The sequence below is a fragment of the Colias philodice genome, chromosome 29 (genome assembly GCF_061535455.1).
Source record: "Colias philodice isolate Cphi_HAF_F1 chromosome 29, ilColPhil1 Martin Lab GWU primary, whole genome shotgun sequence".
NCBI classification, from domain to species: Eukaryota; Metazoa; Arthropoda; class Insecta; order Lepidoptera; family Pieridae; genus Colias; species Colias philodice.
In genome coordinates this window covers 3,245,297-3,268,594 of record NC_143114.1, presented here as the reverse complement: position 1 = coordinate 3,268,594, position 23,298 = coordinate 3,245,297, and the positions used below count along the sequence as shown (strand labels likewise).

Genomic DNA, 23,298 nt, shown 5'->3' with positions numbered 1-23,298 from the left:
TGAAAGCCTTAGTGACTAGACTATTCTGATGGCCGGACTTTGTATTTTTTTAGTTTTAAGATGGAATAATCTGTCAATTGTAGGGTGGCTATATGCTATTTCATACAAAAACACGGCAAGAAATCAATAATTTTTTTTAATAATATAGATTGACGCGAATAACTTTTTTGGGGTTCCGTGGATCATGTGAAGGTGGCGCTAGGGGCCCGCCACTGGAAAAGGTTGGGAAAGGCTGTATTAAAACACTAGCTTTCCGCCCGCGGCTTCGCCCGCGCAGTCAAAGAAAAACCCGCATAGTTCCCGTTCCCATGGGATTTCCGGAATTGCGTCATTTTTCCGGGATGATAAGTAGCCTATGTCCTTTCTCAGGTATCGGAATATCTCTATACCAAATTTCATGAAAATTGGTTCAGTAGTTTAGGCGTGATTGAGTAACAGACAGACAGACAGAGTTTTACTTTCGCATTTATAATATTAGTATGGATTTAAAAACCTGTGACTCAATGTGTTGCAATAATCTATTCATTCGAGGCATTCTAAATATACTCTCCGAAGAGCTGTTATGGCGTAGGTACACATGCAGATAATAGTGACGCAATTTTAGTCCTTATGTGTGACTCGTTAGATAAAAACATCACATAGTATTTATTTATAAATAATTCGTGTGATAAAAATTAGTCGTTGTCAGACAGCTAGAGTCAGTGAGACATTTTTGTAAAATACCGCGTAGTTTTAAATTCGAATGTGTTAAAAACGAGAACTAAATAAAAAGTAAGTGTTGTCTGTAGTTTGTTTCCTACATGTTGTATTTTGGATCTGTGCTTTTGTTAAATAAATATTAAATAGTGTTATCGTAAAGAGTAAATATTTAGCTTGATAGTAATATTTTCGCTTGTACTTATTTTTAATGGTGAATAATTGTTAGTATGTTATAATTTATGTTGTGTGTGGCAATAATTTACTATATATATATATATACATACATATATATATATATATATATATAGATTGCAGGTTTTTTATTAATTTACTACAATTTTAAATCACGACTATGGATTTTATATACTTTTATTATCGAATGCAGCTTTTTATACAGAAATTGTAAATGCCTAAGATTTGCCTAATTTTACAAAATATATCCTTCCTACTAAAATAATATTATAAAATATGCGAAATGTGGATGAATGTATTTGTATGTATGTACGTTTGTTAACCTTTCACGCAAATACTACTGAACCGATTACAAGAAAATTTAGCACACATAGGTATAAGGAAACTTGGATTAACACATAGGATAGGTTTTATCCCGGAAATCCCACGGGAACGGGAATATCGCCCGGTTTTTCTTAGAAAACCGAAGCCGCGGGCGGAAAGCTAGTAATTTTACTTAATTATATTTATATATTATTCTTATATTTATATTATTCTTCTTAAAATCACATTCGTTTACCTATGTACCTAATTTAATTTTTTTCATTTATGTGAACATAACTATAACTAAATATTTTTAATTTTTGTAAGTTTTTTTATTAAACTGTTAAACTATCTTGATAAATACGCGATAATTAAGCTACAACTTTTACGGTATTCATGTACATGATTGATATCAGGAATGGCTGGACAGATATTAAGAGGAATTCCACGAATTGATAGGTGATATCATTAGGACTTTTGATAAAAATATTTGTTCTGGAATTATGTAACAAAATTATTGTTATCTACAAGACGGTACCAATTAATCTATAGTTTTTTTGTTTATTTACATGAACACGCTAACCTCAGGAACTACTGGTCCGATTTGAAAAATTATTTCGGTGTTAGATAGCCCATTTATCGAGGAAGGCTATAAGTCGTAATATAATATTATTAGTCTGTGCTATAAGTTATAAATATCATAACAAGAGCTGAGCACTACGGGTAAAACCGCGGAGCACAGCTAGTTCAACTATAAAAATAAAAATGTGTGCGTGTACCTACTAGTGTACACACGTAAGAAGTGAAACCCCGATAAAGAAGTTTCACTTCAAAAACCATCAAATCATGTCCATGATTTTGAAGTTATCTATCTTGCATATACAATAGTTAAACAAAATATTGATTTATTCAATTTAAAAATGCGAAGTCATCTCAATAAATTTGTTCAAACTTAACGGAAGAGACGTTTTTTGTGGTCAATCAGTTGTTTTAAGACCTTGAAAATGACGATTTTTCATACTTCCAAGAAGGTTCAAATCTCTGCCTTGTTATAATCATATTTTGAGTGCGAGATTCATGAAAATTCTGGTTTGACATGGATAATCACTGGAGTCTGGATATTTGAATGTATATTTTGTCGTACATAATAATCTAAATCTTATATATATAAAAATGAATCGCAAAATGTATTGGTAAGCGCATAACTTGAGAACGGCTGAACCGATTTCGATAATTCTTTTTTTATTATATTCCTTGAAGTACGAGGATGGTTCTTATGTAGAGAAAACGTAAACGTAAGCGAAAATGTTCATCCGCTATTTTCAACATGGCGGCCGTGGGACAAGGGTGGTGACCCCACAAACTTGGTGATAGCTTCACACTGACCCCTCCTACATATCAAAAAAATAAAATTGCGTCCTCTAAAAATGCAGCCCCAAATGTAACTTTTCAATGAACTAAACGCAGAGATTCAGCTTGAGAAAGTGAAGTCCCATGTCATCGCAGATTAATCGTTACCTAGACAAATCTTATATATAAAAATGAATCGCAAAATGTGTTGGTAAGCGAGAACGGCTGAACCGATTTCGATAATTCTTTTTTTAGGTATTATATTCCTTGAAGTACGAGGATGGTTTTTATGTAGAGAAAGTGTAAATATGTACCACGGGCGAAGCCGGGGCGGACCGCTAGTTGTAAATAATATAATAGCTGCACATATTTTATCTTCATAGATTTTTTGTTGCAAGTTATAGGATCATTGACATTTAATTATGGGCATCTATTCCAAACTCTACGCGTGATCTGATACAACTTTATACCCTATTTACTAAGAATTAAGGTCAAAATTACGTTAAATATATGTCATTCAATGGATTACACATCATATTATTCCTATCACTATACAGTATGTACATATTTCTTATTTCAAGCCAGTCCTATATTACTTGCTCTGCGAAGCCAGTCGGTTTTTGATGTTAGGAGACGCGGGTCGCTACGAAATAGAAAAAAAATAGTGTTTTTTTTTGTGAATTTTTCAATTTGCTATCTGTGGCAAAAATTTACTATAGATGATAAACTGAATGTTTGTGAGTAACGATAGTTATGTAAGTTTTAATATTTGATTGACGTTCTCGGGGTGCGATTACTAATTTTAGTTTTTACTAGCTGTGCTCCGCGGTTTTACCCGCATTGCTCCGCTCCTGTTGGTCTTAGCGTGATGATATATAGCCATAGCCTTCCTCGATAAATGGGCTATCTAACACCGAAATAATTTTTCCAATCGGACCAGTGGTTCCCGAGATTAGCGCGTTCAAACAAACAAACAATATAGCATAGATTTCAGGCCAGTCGTATATTACTTGCTCTGCCAAGACAGTCTGTATTCGTTGATAGGAGACGCGAGTCGCTACGCAAATTAAAAAAAAATCGTGTTGTTTTTTTAAGTGCATTTTTAATTTGTTAAGTATCTGTGGAATGATAAATCGAATGCAAGTGTGAGTATGTAAGTTATGTATGATAGTTACGTAATTTTGAATGTTTGATTGACCTTCTTGTGGTGTTACTCATAATTTTAGTTTTTATCACATTGACGTTGCGACATTTTGCGGTATATTGAAATATTGTAATATCTGTGCCTTGTATTTAGCATGTTATTCTAATATTTAATATATAGTTATTATATTTTTTTTTATTTGTTTTGAAAATATAAACGCACAGAATTAAACGTTTTGTGGAAAATCACAATTAATAATATTTACTTATTTTATTATGTATCTATTATTAAAGTAATTTACGTACCTACACAACTTCCAAAATATTACAAAAAAAGCTATTTATATTTTTTAATTTATCTTTTGTTAAGCATTTGAACGCTATAAAAAACGAAAATATTGAAACAATTTTGATGAAAAATCCCTACATTTTTAAGTCAGTTAAAAAGCGCAACGAGTAGCAAAAACTTCCGTTGTTTTTTTTGTAAACGTTGGTTAATAAACGCCGGCTAATAATAGTACATACACTAATCTATTGACAGCGTATGTATGTTTGTCCTTGTGTGAGTATGGTCAAGGTTTTGTATTGTTTGCAGAGATACTCTGTATGCGAATTAGATTGATAGTGACATGTTTGACTGATTGGTAATAGACTAAAGGCCAATGTTGAAAAATTTATGGGTCATTTGAACCACCAGGTGACTTATCTAGAACGATATAAGAGCATAAAATAATAAGATTCAGCACTATGCTCTCATTTGTAAGCTGTCCAACTGAGTGTAGATGAGAATTCGAAAGTACAGGTAGAGATTTTCTCCCCTTGTCTCCATGATTTTTGTACGGCGTTGCGGAATAATGGATTAAAAGCAGTATAGAAATAGTATGACACAGATGCCGTACAAAATCAAATGACCAAATTTACCCCGGCAACTGTCGGAAAATAAAAATAAATTCCGACTTTTTGGACCACCACTTTGTACGCCTACGATAAATAGACTATTTAACTGTGAAACAGTTTTTCAAATCGGACCCGTAGTTACTAAGAGTAGCGCGTTCAAACAAACAAACTCTTCAGCTTTATTCAATAATAATATTATAAATGCGAAAGTAACTCTATCTGTCTGTCTGCCTGTTACGCTTTCCCGCTTAAACTTCTCAACCGATTTTGATGAAATTTGGCACAGACAATCTTTAGACCCTAAGAAAGAACATAGGCTACACTTTATCAAAATACCACGCGGGCGAAGCTAGTATTAGTAGATGTGGCATAGGTGGATTGAACTGTAATACAATCCCTGATATTATGTGAAAAACTTTCAGTAATGATATTATACTCTCACTAATGATATACTAGATGTGTCGCGCTGTTTCACCTGCGGACAAATTTCTATACCTAAATGTTTGTTTGTGATTCCTTCACGAAAGCACTTCTAGACGGATTTGGGTGAAACTTTACAGTAATCATCACTAGGTAGGTACAAAAACAAAATATAAAACAAAGTCGCTTCTTTCTCTGTCCCTATGTCCAAAAATATTCTTAAATCTTTAAAACTACGCAACGGATTTTGATGCGGTATTTAATAGATAGAGTGATTCAAGAGGACGGTTTTTTTCGTTGTTAAGTTTTAGACAAAGCGGGCGAAGCCGCGGGCGGAAAGCTATGTATAACTGTGACTTTTTCCTTATATTTTTTCCTTACACATTTTATATTATGTTTATATTACATCTTTACATCGTAGTGGTGACATCACTATCTTCAATAAACTCTTTTATATGTAAATAAATTAGACTACAGGCCCATGTTGAAAAATTTATGAGTCATTTGGGCCACCAGGTGACCTATCTAGAACGACATAAGAGCATGGAGACAAGGAGAAAAAATCTCTACCTGTACTTTCGAATTCTCATCTGCACTCAGGTGGACAGCTTACAAGTGAGGGCATAGTGCTGAATCTTATTATTTTATGCTGTTATATCGTTCTAGATAGGTCACCTGGTGGTTCAAATAACCCATAAATTTTTCAACATGAGCCTGTAGTCTATATATGTACGGACTAAAAGATCATTAAAGAATGTTCTTGCTCTAGCTCTATGTTCGTTTGATGTAGGTAAATACACAGTGTATTTACATCAAACGAACATAGAGCTAGAGCAAGAACACGTTGTAATTACACAAAACGAGCGATTGCTCATTCTAACTTCTCTCAAATTATTTTAGTGTAAACAGGCGTAGAGCATTTTTGAAGTGAAAACTTCTTTAGCGGCGTTGGGTATAAAATCTTAAACTCACGTCAGGACACGTGGCCTGATCGAAAAAGCGTAATACGGACTTTTTTTTTTAGCCCTTATATTCCATGCAAGACGGATACCATTCCAAAATATCAAACATAGAAAAATAAAAATCATCTCAGAGAAAAATGCCATGTCGAGTATCAAGTAGCTTCGGTCAGTGAAAATAGATGTCGCTACTACACGCTATTGAGAAGAATTGAATCGCGCTAGCAAAGTTTTTTGTTGTATAATGATATAATTTTCGAATGGCCGGGGACGATGAAGGACGCTACAATATGTATAGTGTATACCCCTGATGTAATTTTTGAAAAATCTGACATTTAGTCAGATTTTATTTATTTACCTACCTACAAGTTTCTATAAGTATGTATATTGTATGTAATATAATATTTACTTAAGAATAATATATGAAGTATATGTATTTGGCTATTTGTATTCGTTTGTAGTTTTCATTTAACTGCATACGATTTTCGCATAATAATTTATTTTCATATTAGCTTTCCGCCGGCGGCTTCGCCCGCGTTATCAAAGAAAAACCCGTTCCCGTAGGATTTCCGGGATAAAACCTATCCTATGTCCTTTCTCGGGTATCAAAATATCTCTATACCGAATTTCATGCAAATTGGTTCAGTAGTTAAGGCGTGATTGAGTAACAGACAGACAGACTCAAACTCAAACTCAAACTCAAATATTTATTTATTCAATTAGACTTCTTATAGAAGAACTTTTGAAACGTCATTACATATTTTAAAATTTACCACCGATTCGGAAAGCAGTATCTACGGAGAAGAACCGGCAAGAAACTCCATAGTTGCTCTTTTAAATCATGTCAGTTTTAAATTTTACAAATTACATATGTAACATCATAATATTATAATAACATGCCAAAGAACTGTCCTGTGGTTTTTTCGCGACAACCCTCCATGGGTTTTTATCGTCCATATATTCCTGAATACTGTAGTACGCTCTCTGAACTAGTAGGTACATTTTTTATATAAGTTTTAAATTTAGAACTACTAAACTCTTTAATATTATGAGGAATTCTATTGTAAAAGCGACCTTGACCCATAAATGAACTTTTAACTTTAGCTAATCGGAAAAATGGCATTTCAATTCTATTTCTGTTCCTTGTGCCATAACAGTTGTCTATCTCCTACTCTTGTGTGTAAGTCGGCGTTTTTGTGTACATGCAAAATATTATTAAATATATACTGTGATGGTACAGTAAGGATACCAGTATTCTTAAAGAGATCTCTTAGTGAGTCACGAGCACGTAAATTATATACAGGGTGTAATCGTTAGGGTAAGGTTGCTCAAGTCGTACCCCCTAAGGAAATTATGCTATAATATTCACGACAATTGAAATAATACAAAATAATCCGCATTTACTGAATCTTTATTTAGTTGTCTATTATTAAAAAATCACAGAAACTTACAATGTTAATATTAAAATATATATTTTAACGTTTTTCAAAAACATACCTTCGGTACGATTAAGGCGCCTAGTTGCCTAATTCGTACCACATACAGCCTAAGTCGTACTTAGAAAATACACTTTAGTGAAGATATAATAAACTATATAGAAAAATTCTTAATAATAAGAGATCAATTTTAAGTAAGTTAAAATTACAAATAATTCAGTCTGAGATTAACTTAAGCATATTATTTGGTAATTATTTTAGTGAATAACAAAATCTTAGACCTAAATAGAAGAATACTAAAGAATATAAAGAATTTTTAACAGGTACGACTTAAGCATACTTATCTTTGAGGTTGAAAAATAAAATTACTAACACAACCTAAAAATTTTCTCCTGTTTGAGTATGCCCAAACGATTGACAGATAAGCATTAAAAATCGTTGTAATCAAAGACAAAATATAAAGATAACATTCCTGCCGTAAAAAGCTTATGAATGAGTCGTTAATTTTACATGAAAAGTGATAAAAAACTTACTTTTTGAATTATTTTCGCTGCACGAAGCCGACCGCCTGACCACTTGTTTACGCTTGCTCGCGCGACTAAATAGTTCACGTTAACAACACTAGATGGCCCAATTCAATGGTATCAGACGAGATATTGGTGGGGTACGACTAACGCCGTGGTACGACTTGAGCAACCTTACCCTAAGTGTGCACAGGCGATTATTCCGTAACTATTACAGATATCAAAAAACTTTAAACTGATATCGAAAGTACTTAACCTAATGAGTAAAATGGCCATAATAAATTTTTAAAAATAATACGAGAAATATCTAAAAAATTAACTTTAAACCCTCCCATACATTTAGTATGAGATATGAATATCCCATGTACATGGGTTGATCCAAAAGTAATGATAATCAATATTAAACAAGGTAATTACAGTTAAAATAATTATGTATTTCTCTAGATAGTCTTCTAACTAGATAATATACTTCGATATTTTTTTTCCTTAACTTGACTTCATCTACAAAAACCCCTCAAAATCGGCCATCACTTCGCTGTCGTCTTAAAATTTCTTGTATCGACGGTGTTTCTTGTGCCGAGGTAAGAGATAGAATTAACTAGGAGCTAGATCTTACAAACAGGGTGGGTGTTCAAGCATTTTCAATGCCGATTTTTGATTGGCAGCCATCGCAATTGACGCTTTGTGATCTGGTGCGTTGTCTTGGTGAACCAACATTCAAGACCGAAGTTTGCCATGTCTCTTTTTCTTACTAACCTACCCGCAATCTTTTAATTTGGTCTGTGTAGTAAGAGCCCTGTGTAGTAGTGGCTACCTTCTTAAAATATTCCACATTTCTTCAGCGTCCCAAAAAACTACGGCTTTAATCTATCCCACTAATTTTCGCTTTGAAAATCTTCACCGTCACTTTGGAAGCTCGCATCCACGCCATTGATTGTTTCTTGGTTTCAGCATAAACATGGTGAACCCAGGTAACGCCCATGGTCACAAATCGTGACAAAAAATTATTCTGATCTCATTAAAAATTTAGAAATTCACCCTCTAAATGTCGAATCGTTGTTTCTTCTTTTCGTCGGGAAACATTCTGGCTCGCACTGTTCACATTAAAATTAATGTTAATACTTGGAAACGTGGCCTGTAGATATAATTTTTTTGTGATAACTTAGTGATTACATGAGCAAGCATAAAACATTTATTTTATATTTTTATGTGCACAGGAAATACCCAATTATCATTACTTTTGGATCAACCTATACATTTAATATGAAAGATTTTAGCTTTTTTTTTGTTTTTTTGGTTTTCTGCTTTAATTACTTCGCAAATTTGGAGGGAAGTTCATTTAGAAACTGTAAATAGACCTCCTCATTGTATTGCACAATAAGGACGTCACTTCGAAAATCTACTATGAATACAAAATGTATGGGAAATAAATTGTATGGGAGCGTTTAATGTAACATTTTTGGTTATTTCTCGTTTTATTTTTAAAAATTTATTATGGCCATTTTACTCATTAGGTTAAGTACTTTCGATATCAGTTTAAAGTTTTTTGATATCTGCAATAGTTACGGAATAATCGCTTGTGCACACTTAACGATTACACCCTGTATAGAACGAATGGCTCTTTTCTGTAAGATAAATATAGTTTCTATATCTGCTGCCCTGCCCCATAGGCCATAGTAGACTGTAGAATTCCATAGGACATAATACTATGAAAGTAGCTGAAATAAACCAATCTAGCTGTATCTTCATCGGTGAGATGCCTTACCTTTCGGACTGCATATGCTGCTAAACTGAGCTTACCTGCAGCGGTGTTGACATGGGCTCCTCACTGTAGTTTCTCGTCCAATGTTAACCCAAGAAATACAGTCGATTCTGTAGGGTGTAATACCTCCCCGTTCAAGGTAATATTTCTGCTTAACTTTTTAACGTTTAGGTTTAAAGAATCATTTATTCTCATTTAAAGACTTAAAGCTAATTACATGAGAATAACATAACAAAGTAAATAAATAATCTAACAGTCGTCCGGGCACAGCTATTCCAAAGGTAGGTGTTTTATTCCAGAAGTGATTGGTCATTAAGTATGTGATCAGCTAGGCGCTTTTTAAATGTATAAATCGATTCAGCTGTTTTTATATCATTGTTTAGTTTATTATAGAATTTGGCACCTTCAAAAGTAATACATTTCTGTCCATAGCCGGTCCTGACCTTCGGTATGTCTAGATCCTTTGCGTTACGTTTAGAATAAGCTGGTTTATTTTTCGTGAAAGTTAGTGCTGTACCTATGTATGTTCTTGTCTAAAATTTTCTTAATAAGAATACATGTTGTATATTTATACAGGGTGTCCCAAAAAGTAGTGATGAACGGAAGCTGGGAGGTAGAGGACCTAGAGAGCTATCCGAATCACCCCCATGTATGTTATGCGATTTTTCGTATTTTCGGAGTTATGACATTTTTTTCAATTTTTCATCTATCGCTGAGTACGATGAGATTTTTATTTATGGTGACGTGACTTATTGCGCTAGATGCTTGATTTTTTTTTGTGTGGTAAGCTGAAAGATAGGCCAATTCAGTATGGTAACATTTACTATCGTTAGATCTTCGAATGGAATAAAAAAAGAATTAAATGCCAAGAAAGATAAAATTACCCAGTATGTTCACAACTTCAAGGGCCCATAAAAAAATAAAATCACATAAAAAAAGTTTTCCATTTGGCTTTTAAAAACTCGCTCTATCTATCAGGTAGCTACCCTAAAAATTTCATTTTATTATTCAGAAGGCTTCAATCGAAAAATTGAAATCTAAATGTGGTAAGTGCAAAAATTTTATTAACATGATGATCATTAAAACCAAATTAAAACCCATAAATAGGTGTTTAATTACCAGAAATTTTTAAAATAACCCCGCTGTTGCTCAATGCAAGTGCGACATCACCGTAAAAAGTTGTCTTTTAAATGTCTGAATGCCCTTTTATCATTTTTAATGGTTTCTTCTGCTACTATGAATTTCCGGGTTATTTCGTCCAAATTGTAGCATTCTCTCAAGTAGCCGAGGTCTTTTTAGTATCCCCATTGAAACAAATCAATGGGGTTTAGGTCGAGGGACCGTGCAGGCCAGGCTTTAAGGCAGGCGTCACCAGCGCATGCGCAGGCTGCAACGACCAATCCATCTTTCAGGGTATCTTTGCCCTTTAGCCTGGCCTCGACGGTCCCCGGACATAAACCCTATTGATTTTTTTCCGTGGGGATACTACAAAGACGAGAGACTGCCACAATTTGAACGAAATAACCTGGAAATTCATAGTAGCAGAAGAAACCATTAAAAATGATAAAAGGGCATTCAGACATTTAAAAGACAACTTTTTACGGTGATGTCGCACTTGCACTGAGCAATAGCGGGGTCATTTTAAAAATTTCTTGTAATTAAACACCTTGTTATTGGTTTTAATTTGTTTTTATTAATCATCATGTTAATTCAATTTTTGCACTTACCTCATTTAGATTTCAATTTTTCGATTGAAGCCTTCTGAATAATAAAATGAAATTTTCAGGGTAGCTACCTGATAGATAGAGCAAGTTTTTAAAAGCCAAATGGAAAACTTTTTTTATGTGATTTTATTTTTTTACGGGCCCTTGAAGTGGAGAACATACTGGGTAATTTTATCTTTCTTGGCATTTTAATTCTTTTTTTTATTCCATTCAAAGATCTAACGATAGTAAATGTTACCATACTGAATTGGCCTATCTTTCAGCTTAGCACACAAAAAAAATCAAGCACCTTCCGCAATAATTGACGTCACCATGAGTGAAAATATCACCGTACTCGGCGATAGGTGAAAAATTGAAAAAAACGTCATAACTCCGAAAATACGAAAAATCGCATAACATACATGGGGGTGATTCGGATAGCCCTTTAGGTCCTCTACCTCCCAGCTTCCGTTCATCACTACTTTTTGGGACACCCTGTATAATTGTTTAATATTCATCAGTTTTGTGTCTTTATAAATTTTGATTGACGGTGTTAGGTAATGATAGTGATATAATATTTTAATTATTTTATTCTGAATTATTTGTAACTCTTTTAGTTTGTATTTGGGAGCACTTCCCCATACCTCGATTAAATACATAAGATGTGATTTTACTAAGGAATTATAAATATTTATGCGGACCTGTTTAGGAAGGCATCCTACAACCCTACGAAGTGAGCCAGCAAGGGATGAGAGTTTAGATTTAACATGGTCTATTTGAATGTTCCAGGACAAGCCACTATCTATTCTTAAACCGAGATATTTTTCATTACTTTTTTGTTGAAGTGGAATTCCATTCAAAGTAATTGGCACATGAGGTGGAATTTTTTTATTTTTTGCTTTAAAAATAACATAGGATGTTTTTAATACGTTAACAGTTAAGAGGTTGTACTGAAACCATTCAAATAAGTGGTTGAGGTCTTCCTGAGCTTGTGAAATAATATTATTTATACAGGATCCGAAATAAAATAGACATGTATCATCTGCGTATTGGGTAATTTCGCCATGTAGGCCTATGTCATGGATATTATTCACATAAATTAAGAACAACAGTGGTCCTAACACCGATCCCTGTGGTATTCCACAGGTCATTGGTAAGGGATCGCTTTGCGTATTGCCAATTTTGACAAGTTGTGTTCGGTTATTTAGATATGAAATAAACATTTTTAGTGCAATACCAGTGATTCCAATAGCCTCGAGTAACGTTTGGTAGTAAAAATTCAACACAAGTTGTTTTTTTGGCATTTAATAATAAATTATTAGCAGTAAACCAGTCGGATATGTGTAAAAGAGCACTGTTCACTTCGTCAACATTTGGGTCATGCCTATCCACATTAAATATTAATGAGGTATCATCTGCAAACAGAACTATTTCACACCTATCCTGTAAATAATAAGGTAGATCATTGATATATACCAAGAACAAGAAGGGTCCTAAAATAGATCCCTGTGGAACACCAATGTTAATTGACGCACCGCTAGAACGTTCTCCATTAACAACTACAGTTTGTATCCTATCATGCAGGTATGAGTCTACGAGGTTCTGAGCTTGTCCTTTAATCCCATAGTGACTAAGTTTACGCAATAAAGTACAATATTCAACAGACAGAGTTACTTTCGCATTTATAATATTAGTATGGATTTTTCAAAAAATAATTTACTATATGCAACTTTACAGAAATACGTCGAATCACGCGTGGTAGGGATAAAAAAAGATTAGATAAATTAACATTGTCCTTATAACGTTATTTTCAGATATATTTTTAATCCTCATGTGACCATTTTTGATTAGTCTTATCGATTCCAGTCCACCATGAAGTCACGACTACTATTCTTCTGTCTCCTGGCGATATCCACAGCAGCTGGATACCACATTCTATGCATCCAGAAGGTTCCATCGAAGAGCCATAACCACCTGATTAAGGGTATCGTGGATCCGTTGCTGAAAGCTGGTCATGAGGTATGTAAGCTATTAATGTTTTAAATGCGAAAGTTAGTGAGGATGGATGGATGGATGTTAGTTACTCTTTCACGTAAATATGTACTACTGAAGCGACTACATTGAAATTTAGTAACGTAACGGCACCAGTCTTGTACAGATTAAGGAAAAAATTGAAGTTTTTTGCAAATTTCTCGTAGGTTTTGTAACTTTATTGGATATTGTTTAGTTATACCTTTAGTTCAATGTTAGTTTAACGTAACCAATGTTAGAAAAAAGATTACAATGCATAAATAATGAAGTTATTAATAAATTAAAAAACCACTTTTTTGCACCAGTGTTGGACAGTGAAAAATCTAATGATGGACACCCAGTTTTGGACAACATCCAGTTATGAACACCCATTTATGGACAATACCTAATGTCGTTTCTCCAGTTATTTACAATTGGAGAAGACTTATAGTTATCAATAGAATCTTGAAAATGATGATTGGAATACAATAAATCGGGGATGTATTTATAAAAAATAGTACTTATTAATTATTTTGCATACTTATAATATTTAAAACAGTCTTAATTTCCATTTTCTAGGCAAAAATTGCACAAATGCATCGTTAAATACGAGTTATGTCCGTTAAGAAACACCAATATGGTTTTTTTTTAAGTCAGCGATGAAAAATATAACTAAAAAAAGTACTGCCATTCCATCCATTCACTCCACACACATCCACTCTAGGGGGGTAGATGTTACCCGCGTCACGATGTTCCGCCGTATCTCTCTGTTTCCTGGCATTCCGCTACACTCGTGAAGTGAATCGCCAATCTGAATCCGCCAGCAGCCTTAATCTGATCGGTCCATCGATATGGATTCCAAATTGTAGCACGAGGCAAAAAGCTTTTTTTAAACTGTTGTCAAGATGGTGTGGATGAAATTTAAGCGTGTGTGCTATATGGTGGTGGAATTTAGCAGCAGACAACGATCCAAACAGTTCATCAGGGAACTCTCTAGATCTCTCTTTTAAATATTATGTTGTTGGACCCATTAGTGTAATTTTAACAAAAAATATCAATGTCCATTATAGGAACCAAAGCAAATCCAGTCATGGACAATTGTTGTACAATATTGGAATCCTTCGTTTGAAATGGTCGTGATAGGTATATTATTAATCAGAAAGAAAAGACAATACAGAAAAGCTCATGTAATTAATACCTTTAAAAAAAGTTTATTTTCGACAAATGTCCATAAATGGATATATCCATAGAATTAAATCCAGTTATGGACACTGATGAATTTTATTTAAACAACATAACCTATCATGATACTAAATCGTGTAATATTTCGTACACTTAACTACTATTAATAAAAGTAATATCAAATTTTGCTGACATTTATACAAAAATTCTTATAACCAAAATTGTGTCCTCGCTTCCTTAAGGATTTTCTTAGTAAAAACGGATTTCTTCGAAACGAGTCGCAGCATTTAAACATAACGTTCTGCCATCTTCAAACATTTTGGCCGAATAAGATGAAATGTCGTATTTTGATAGCTTATGAACCAAACTTTTATTATAAGTATTGCCAAATTATATAACGTTCATTTTGGTCTTAATATTTAAATTTAATATTTATTTTGTCCATTACTGGATGCTTGTCCATGACTGGTGCCGTTACCTTATGTAGGTGTGTAGGGTTTTCAATTTTTATCCCGGTAAACAGGAAGGGGACCTATTTTTTTTGTGTGGTGTTTCTCAATATTAGCCAGAAGGACTTCTACATTTTAACGCGGACGCGTGGTTGAACTGAAGATTCAGCCTGGTAGCGACATGCGCAAGAGCGTCCCCCCTTGACGGGGATCTCGAACCTCGGCTTGGGCTGTCGCTTGAGTGGAGGAGGCCGGAAGGGTCCTAGTCGGACGGGCGCTCACCCGGGTGGGCGCGGGAACGCGGAACAAGGGACCGCGTCTTCGCCGGCGAAGACGGTGTAAACGCTTTCTGCTGTGGTGTGTGCGGTGTCGCGGTTTATTCAACGTTGGGATTCAATCGCCGAGTCTAGCCGAAGGGGACCTATGTGGGCGAAAGCTTGTTCAGTATACAGACAGCTGATAACAGCTTTGTTAGCTTCACTTGTATGTTCGTATGTAACAGATTCCTTTTGATTCGATTTTGGCCTACTTTAAACGGACATGTTTAATTGAAAGTTTGCACATTAAACTACATAGTTTCCCGCTCGCGGCTTCGCCCGCTTTGTCTTAAACCTAATAAATTACATAGATACTAAAACCTTCGTTGAGAAAGAAAGAGGGACAGAGTAAGCGACTTTGTTTTATACTATGTAGTGAATTATGTTATGAAAAATTTATGATAATATTTATTGTTGATTTCAGGTAACATTCGTTACACATTATCCAGATGGAAAAGTTGTGAAGAATCTCAATATAATCGATGTTGGTCATCTCGAGAAATTGAAAAAAAGTAATTTTTTTTTAATATATAATATAAGTAAAGTACTTATTTACTTATTAAGTACCTAGGTACTTATCTTAATCTTAATATATATAAATCTCGTGTCACAATGTTTGTCCTCAATGGACTCCTAAACCACTTAACCGATTATAATAAAATTCGCACACCATGTGCAGTTCGATCCAACTTGAGAGATAGGATAGTTTAAACATGTAGGTACCACGGGCGAAGCCGGGGCGGACCACTAGTATAATAATAAAATGATATTAGATTTTTTTAAACAATCTTTTGACTTATGTGCGCGGCGAGGCAGGGGAGAGTACTAACCGTTCCGTTTCTTTCTAACTTCTAACTCGTGCTCTTTCCTACCCGGTTCCCGCCTCACCGCACATACATAGTTATAGGGCGCGGTACAGCGGTTGCGGTCAAGCTATAAATATCAAGTCTTACTTCTTAGTGTGATGATAATTTAATATAGCCTCTCTCTATAAACCAACCATATAATATAATATACCAACCATATAGATAAGCAAACGAAGTCTTCAGCTTTTCAATATTATTTTTATAAATATATATATAGTATAGACTGACCGGTTGGCTTGGTTGGTAGTGACCCTGCTTTCCAAGCCAGTGGTCGTGGGTTCGACTCTCACCCAGGGCAAATATTTGTGTGATGAACATAGATGTTCGCTCTGTGTCTGGGTGTTAATTATCTATATAAATTTTACATAAATGTAAGTTTATCAGCCATCTGACTTACATAACACAAGCGAAGCTTTCGCTTATGTGTATGTGTATTTAGTATGGGATCAGATCGTGCCGTGTGTGAAAATTGTTCTGGAATATTTATTTTATAATTTATATTCCAGATGTAGATGTGACTGATAAGAAGCGATTTACGCAAAAACTAGTCCAAGATTTCGGAACGAATCTCACTATCGCCCTCATTGATACTCCCGCTTTGAGGGACGCAATAACAAAGAGGAAATATGATGCTGTCGTCACTGAATGGTTCTTTTCGGATGTTGAGGCTGGGTAAGTAATACATATGACAGGATTGTAGTACAGTATAATAAAGTAAATTTTTAGAAAAAAAACAAAAACCGACTTCAAGACTATACCTATATGTACATTGTAAGTACAAATTTAAATAATTTCTGATAAACAGTGTATATGCCTAAAAAATTTGAGGGTTTCCCTCGATTTTCCCGGGATCCCATCATCAGTTGGTCAAACAATACCATACAATAAAATACAATGCAAAATAGTACAATATAATACGACACATCACAATCTTAATACTATTATAAAGGCGAAAGTTTGTATGGATGTATGGATGTTTGTTACTCTTTCACGTAAAAACTACTGAACCGATTACAATGAAATTTAGCACACATATAGAGGGTAACTTGGATTAACACATAGGATAGGTTTTATCCCGGAAATCCCACGGGAACGGGAACTATGCGAGTTTTCCTTTGAAAACGCGGGCGAAGCCGCGGGCGGAAATCTAGTATAATATAATGCAATTTAACAGACACTTATACCTACACAGACCAAACAAATAAACTATATAATACGTTAAATAACTTTATTAACAACAAACACTTTATTAAACACGCAATAATTCATAATGAAATAAACTAAAAAGCCTCTTTGACACTCCCGCCGCACTGTGTGGGACGCAATAACCAGGAGGAATTACGATGCTGTCGTCACTGAGTGGTTCTCTTCGGATGTTGAGGCATACTACAATACAATTGTTGCATACTACAATACAATGCAATATAGTACTATACAATGAATTACAATACCATACATTACAATTTAATGAAATACAATACAATACAATGCGCTTTATATGCGCTGGGTGGTTCTTTTTGGATTTTGAGGCTGGGTATTTAATTCATAGTCTGTATACTTACTACAATACAATACAACTATACAATACAGACTACAGTACTATACAATGCAATACGATCCAATACCATACAATAAAATGTCTTACAATACAATACAGTACGCGTTAAACACGCAAAATACACAGATAAATCAAAAGAAAAGCAAATTATTGATACGTTAAATGGCCTTATCGCTTATAGACGATCTCCGTGAGGTATTGCATCGGTATAGTCTGTAAAAAAAAGTGTTTTCTTAAATTCCAGCTACGCCGCAGTCCTCCAAGTGCCCTGGATCCTCCTCAGCGGCACAGTGATGTACCCTCACTTGGAGTACATTATCGATACAGTCCGGTCAATCCCCAATGTACCCAGCTTTGTGGATAATTACTCTGTTCCCATGACCTTTGGGCAGCGGTTCATGAATGCGTTCATTTATGTTATGTCGCAAATTGATTATTGGTAAGTTGTTATTGATAAAGACTAAATTATGTTTATTTCATTCAATGTGAAAATTTCGCAATTATTATGAGTTATTAAGTTGTATCTTATTACTGTAGATAAGTTGGTCTTTTAATTTTTGTGCACTTACATATACATATATCTCGTATTATTTTCAATTCTCTAAAAATTATATATGTACTAGCGGCCCGCCCCGGCTTCGCCCGTGGTACCTACATGTTTAAACTATCCTATCTCTCAAGTTGGATCGAACTGCACATCGGTTAAGTGGTTTAGGAGTCCATTGAGGACAAACATTGTGACACGAGATTTATATATATTAAGATTTACGCTATTGAGCCACCAGTCTCAGAATTCTAACTGTGTCAATTCACTGTATTTTTATATTTTTTCTGTCACTAACAACAACTTCCATTTTTAGGAGAAACTTTCCCGCCCAAAAGGCCATTTACGAATCCAAATTCGGTCCCATAGCCAAAGCTAGGAACGTGGCTCTCCCCCCCTTTGAGGAGGCTCACAGGAATGTATCCATCTTGCTTGTCAACTCGCACCCCTCTTTTGCACCCACTAGGAGCTTACCACCAAATGTGATTGATATAGCCGGGTATCATATTGACGCTAATACACCTCCTCTGCCAAAGGTGAGTTTATCTATACTAATATTTTAAAGCTGAAGAGTTTGTTTGTTTGAACGCTCTTATCTCGGGAACTACTGGTCCGATTTGAAAAATTCTTTCAGTGTTAGATAGCCTATTCATCGAGAAAGGTTATAGGACAACCGGAAGAGCAACAGGAGCAACCAACCGGAGCGGAGCACTGCGGGTTAAACCGTGGAGCACAGCTAGTTTTGGATAATGTCATAAAGCAGTAAGACAGTGACGACCTATAAAGCGCTGTCCTTCTTCCACACTGGAAGCAATACTGCAATAAGACATCATGATAATATATACATACATATATTATTAAAAAGTTGGTCATAGACTGTAATTTTATTAATCAAAAAAATCGTTTGCTATAGTTTCACCGGGCTTAAAAGATAGTGTAAGACACTTTTGAATAGTACAGCTTTCTGGTACCGAAAGAATTTTCATATTTAGATGTACTTCTAAAGATTACATAACTACAAAGATACGATTTTTTACTAAATATTTTTTATCGTTACCTTCTGATTCTAAGTTCTGATTACCGCTCTTTACATATCGATTGGCCTTAAAAAATACAATCAGGAAGGAATCATATTGCTATCGCAAAATTAAGCACAGGAAATTTATTCCTAAATCAAAAATTGTCACCATTCTTCCACGTTTACTAATAAACACATATATCCAGGATCTGCAAGAACTCCTAGATGCTTCCCCACAAGGCGTCATCTACTTCAGCATGGGATCCGTATTGAAAGCGTCACAAATAAAAGAAAAAATCAGAAGAGACCTGGTCAAAATGTTCGGTGAACTGAAACAGACTGTTCTCTGGAAGTTCGAGGAGAAAATCGAGGGTCTACCGAAGAATATTCATCTGAGATCTTGGATGCCACAGTCTAGTATACTTGGTAAGTAATTTCTTGGATAACTTATGTTGATATGCTGATTTATTAAAGCAGACATTTTTTAGATATACATTTTTGAATGGACATAATATTATGTAGAATTAATTTCGACTGGTTTTTATACAAGTTTCTTCAAAGAAGAGCAAGAAAATTTTTGGAAAGCCTGTAGTGGTGTTATTAATTTAAACTTATAACTATATCACCATTTCTTGAGATTATTATTATAAAACGTGTTCTAATAACGTCGCGTTTAAAATAATTGGGCCATAAATAGGTATTTATTTTTGATTCGAAACTTCCGCACTTAGTTCAAATCAAAAATCATATCAAAAAAACTCTATTACCCAAAATAAATGCTCTAATTTTCTGGAATCATCGTGTTATCCTGAAATTCTATATTACATTACCTATGATTAGAGTCTGTATTAATCTTATCCATTTTTAACTTTTTAGCCCACCCTAACGTCAAGTTATTCATAACCCACGGTGGTCTTCTCAGTACCCTGGAATCCTTACAATATGGGGTACCCTTACTATCGATACCGGTGTTTGCAGACCAGCCAGCTAACGCCCACCGCACTTTGGTAGCCGGTCATGGTCTGAAGGTTGAGTTCTCTGAGGATATGGGTCCGGAACTGAAGACCGCTTTGAATGAAATGATGAGCAATGATAGGTGAGTTGAAGATTTTGCAGGAAGTGATTGTGAGATATTTTACGTGTTGGTTTGGTTAGGTTGACCGCCTCCTTGGTACAGTGGTGACGCGTGAGCGTAGCACCGAGGGGTCCTGGGTTCAATTCCCGGTGGAGACGAAGTAAAAAAATGTCTCGGTCTGGTAGGACTCAGAAGGCTGATCACCTACTTGTCCCTAAAGAAAATCGATCAGTGAAACAGATGTATAATGCATCTGCCCCTTACCCCACTAGGGGACATGGGACTTCACTTTTAGGTTAGGTCACTCACTGATGAATTCTCAATATTTCGTTTTTCTTACAGTTATTACAACAAGGCGAAATTCCTTTCGAAGTTATTCCGCAACCGGCCTACAAAGCCCGCCGACCTGATCACACATTACATTGAATTGGCAATTGAAAGCAAGGGTAAGTACTTATAGTTTATACATATAAATTATTATAAGTACATACCTATTATTGAAAATAACAATGTATAGACGTTAGGTTTTTTCTTTTGTCACTTTAAAATAATAACGATGTTATCTTTTTTTAAACTACTGGACCGAATTTAATTTTTTATACAGTTTTGGAATAAACTACTTTTTACCAAGTAAAATAGACTAATTTTGGCATCCCGTTTGGGATTGCCTAAATAAATGCGGTTGGTTTGTGAACGCTTCCAAAAGTAAAAAGTTTTGGAGGCGATCTTTTCAGCAAAAATTGAACACGCGGTAACGACCGGACCCGCTTTGAAAATGGTTTTATCTATTTTTCGTTAATTTGACAATTTCCTGATATACTTAATTAGAAATGTCAAGACAAATATTACTCAGAAGTCAGAACACACATTTTTTTATGAAGAACTAATTTATTCTTTAATATTTTCAGGTGCTTACCATCTCCGATCATCAGTGAATCAGTACACATGGTATGAAAACTGGATGTTAGACATAATATTTGTAATTCTAGCTGTATTGTTCGTTATTTTCTATACTATCAAGAAAGTTATAACATCGTTTATGAGCAAAGACAAGAGTAAGAAACAGAAGAAGAATTAAATGTTTATTTATAAGCTACAGTTCGTCAAAGAACAACCACACAATCTAAAAAAATGACGTATTGATGCAATACTAAATAGGTATTCATATTTTAGAATAAATTTTATTAAAAGGATATAGGAAACATATAATTCGATGTGCCAATTAGTATATCTATCTTTAGACAGAAAACGTTTCGTCTGTAATACATATTTTCTTCTTCTTCTTTTTGTTTATGACCTTCCCGACCCCAGTAGAGACGGATTCTGCCAGTGTCCAGTGTCATGTATGCACAAATCAAAATTGATCTTTAATTTCAATGACTACGATTATAATGCAGCAACTTAATACTCTGTGCTGAGGAAAAATCACGGAAGAGAGTAACACATTTTTTACATGCGTGAAATGTCATTTTGACAGTGACAGTTGAACTTTTAAAAATACAAAATTGGGTTTTGCTGTCGAACCAATAGATAATCCAATTAATTAATTAGATAATCCAATTAAATAATTCTTAGATAAAGCACAACATAATCTTAATAAATTCAAAAGATATCTTGTACGTGATAGTTTTAAACAGATTTTTACTAGTTAACTGCATTTAAAATTTTAAATATTTATATGTATAGAGCAATTTTTATATTTATTACTATTAACAAAGCCAGTGAAATAGATACCTTTAAAAAATACAGTAATTCCTAAGTAATTTCCAAAGTATGAAGTTTTGATAATATGGTTTAAAAGATATAACTATGTATTTGAGATTTCTAAATAAAAGACTTTGCACTAGATTTACAGCCAAGAGATAATTTGAAATGTTTTTATCATAATATGTTATTTGCCTTGTTTTTGTAGGTAGATAATTTGATTAGATCTTTAATTAAAAATTTTACGAACACAATAATTAGATATTAAGTGAATTAAACCTAGATAAGAGAATATGCAAAAATTATTAAACGTTATTAATTCTATGTTAATTTGATAAATCGCACATTTTTTTCGAACAATAATTATTATTGTTTTGACGCGCAAAATTTTATTATTTTATAATAAAACAATAATAATTATTATAACAATAATTTTTATCTATAATCATGGCATGTAAATGTTTATGATTATCTGTTTTTTCCTCTGTTTCAAAAATAAATAAAATACAATAGGTATAATTACATAGTTACTTACCTAATATTGCAGCATTTAATGTGAATGTACCTACATAATAATTTAATTTTTCAAATGGATTTTATGAAAATACGAATGTGAGAAAAGATCTGGAATTTGGTATAATGTGATGTAAATAACATTTTATATGAGGAGTGTATGGAGTTGTGGTATTTATAATTGTTGTAATAATAACGAAATAAACATAACTAATTAGGTACTGTATTTTTGTGTTTTATTTCTTCTTGAATGTTCCGTAATTTCACTTACATAATTTTAAAATTGAACCTATTTTGACCGAAGACTCAAATGTCAAGTAAAACAATTGAACCTTAGTACTTAGGATGAACAAAATCAAAATATTTGTAGTTGTGTTCGTTGGTTATGGTTGGGTCATGTTTCAGTTTAGCCTTCCGAAATGGTATTCCAAATATCTTCAATGTAACTACAGATTTTGACTCATACTTTTCTCTCAATTATTAAATAGAGAAGAGTAGATGTCCCGGCAATTTTGTCGTAGTACGTATATTTATGTTTAATAGTCGCCTATGCTTAAATTGTAACAAATAATCACTCCTAGTTGATTTGCTATAATTTTATGTAAGGCGTAAAACAATAACATACACATAAGGAATTAAAGTCAGATTTTCATTTTTATCGAAAAATATATAAA

General features: G+C 34.0%; 1 protein-coding gene across 9 annotated transcripts; it reads left to right on the top strand.

The window, feature by feature from the left end:
- Nucleotides 1-550: 550 nt before the first annotated feature.
- Nucleotides 551-22,850, top strand: LOC149475845 (UDP-glucosyltransferase 2-like). 9 transcript variants are annotated; one of them, XR_016317931.1, is made up of 11 exons: nt 3,139-3,281; nt 13,255-13,407; nt 15,771-15,858; nt 16,719-16,884; nt 18,015-18,209; nt 18,631-18,850; nt 19,539-19,758; nt 20,209-20,428; nt 20,750-20,853; nt 21,316-21,889; nt 21,959-22,850. XR_016317931.1 is itself a non-coding variant. In XM_089712864.1 (10 exons), the coding sequence occupies exons 2-10, from the start codon at nt 13,261-13,263 to the stop codon at nt 21,483-21,485; spliced, it is 1,530 nt and encodes a 509-aa protein (XP_089568990.1). In that variant the 5' UTR covers nt 551-775; nt 13,255-13,260; the 3' UTR covers nt 21,486-22,850. The 9 variants fall into 9 exon arrangements, 8 of the variants coding, with proteins under 8 accessions (XP_089568990.1, XP_089568984.1, XP_089568987.1 ...); XM_089712864.1 differs by lacking the exon at nt 3,139-3,281 and adding an exon at nt 551-775 and having other exon boundaries at nt 21,316-22,850; XM_089712858.1 differs by lacking the exon at nt 3,139-3,281 and adding an exon at nt 552-771 and having other exon boundaries at nt 21,316-22,850.
- Nucleotides 22,851-23,298: the final 448 nt, after the last annotated feature.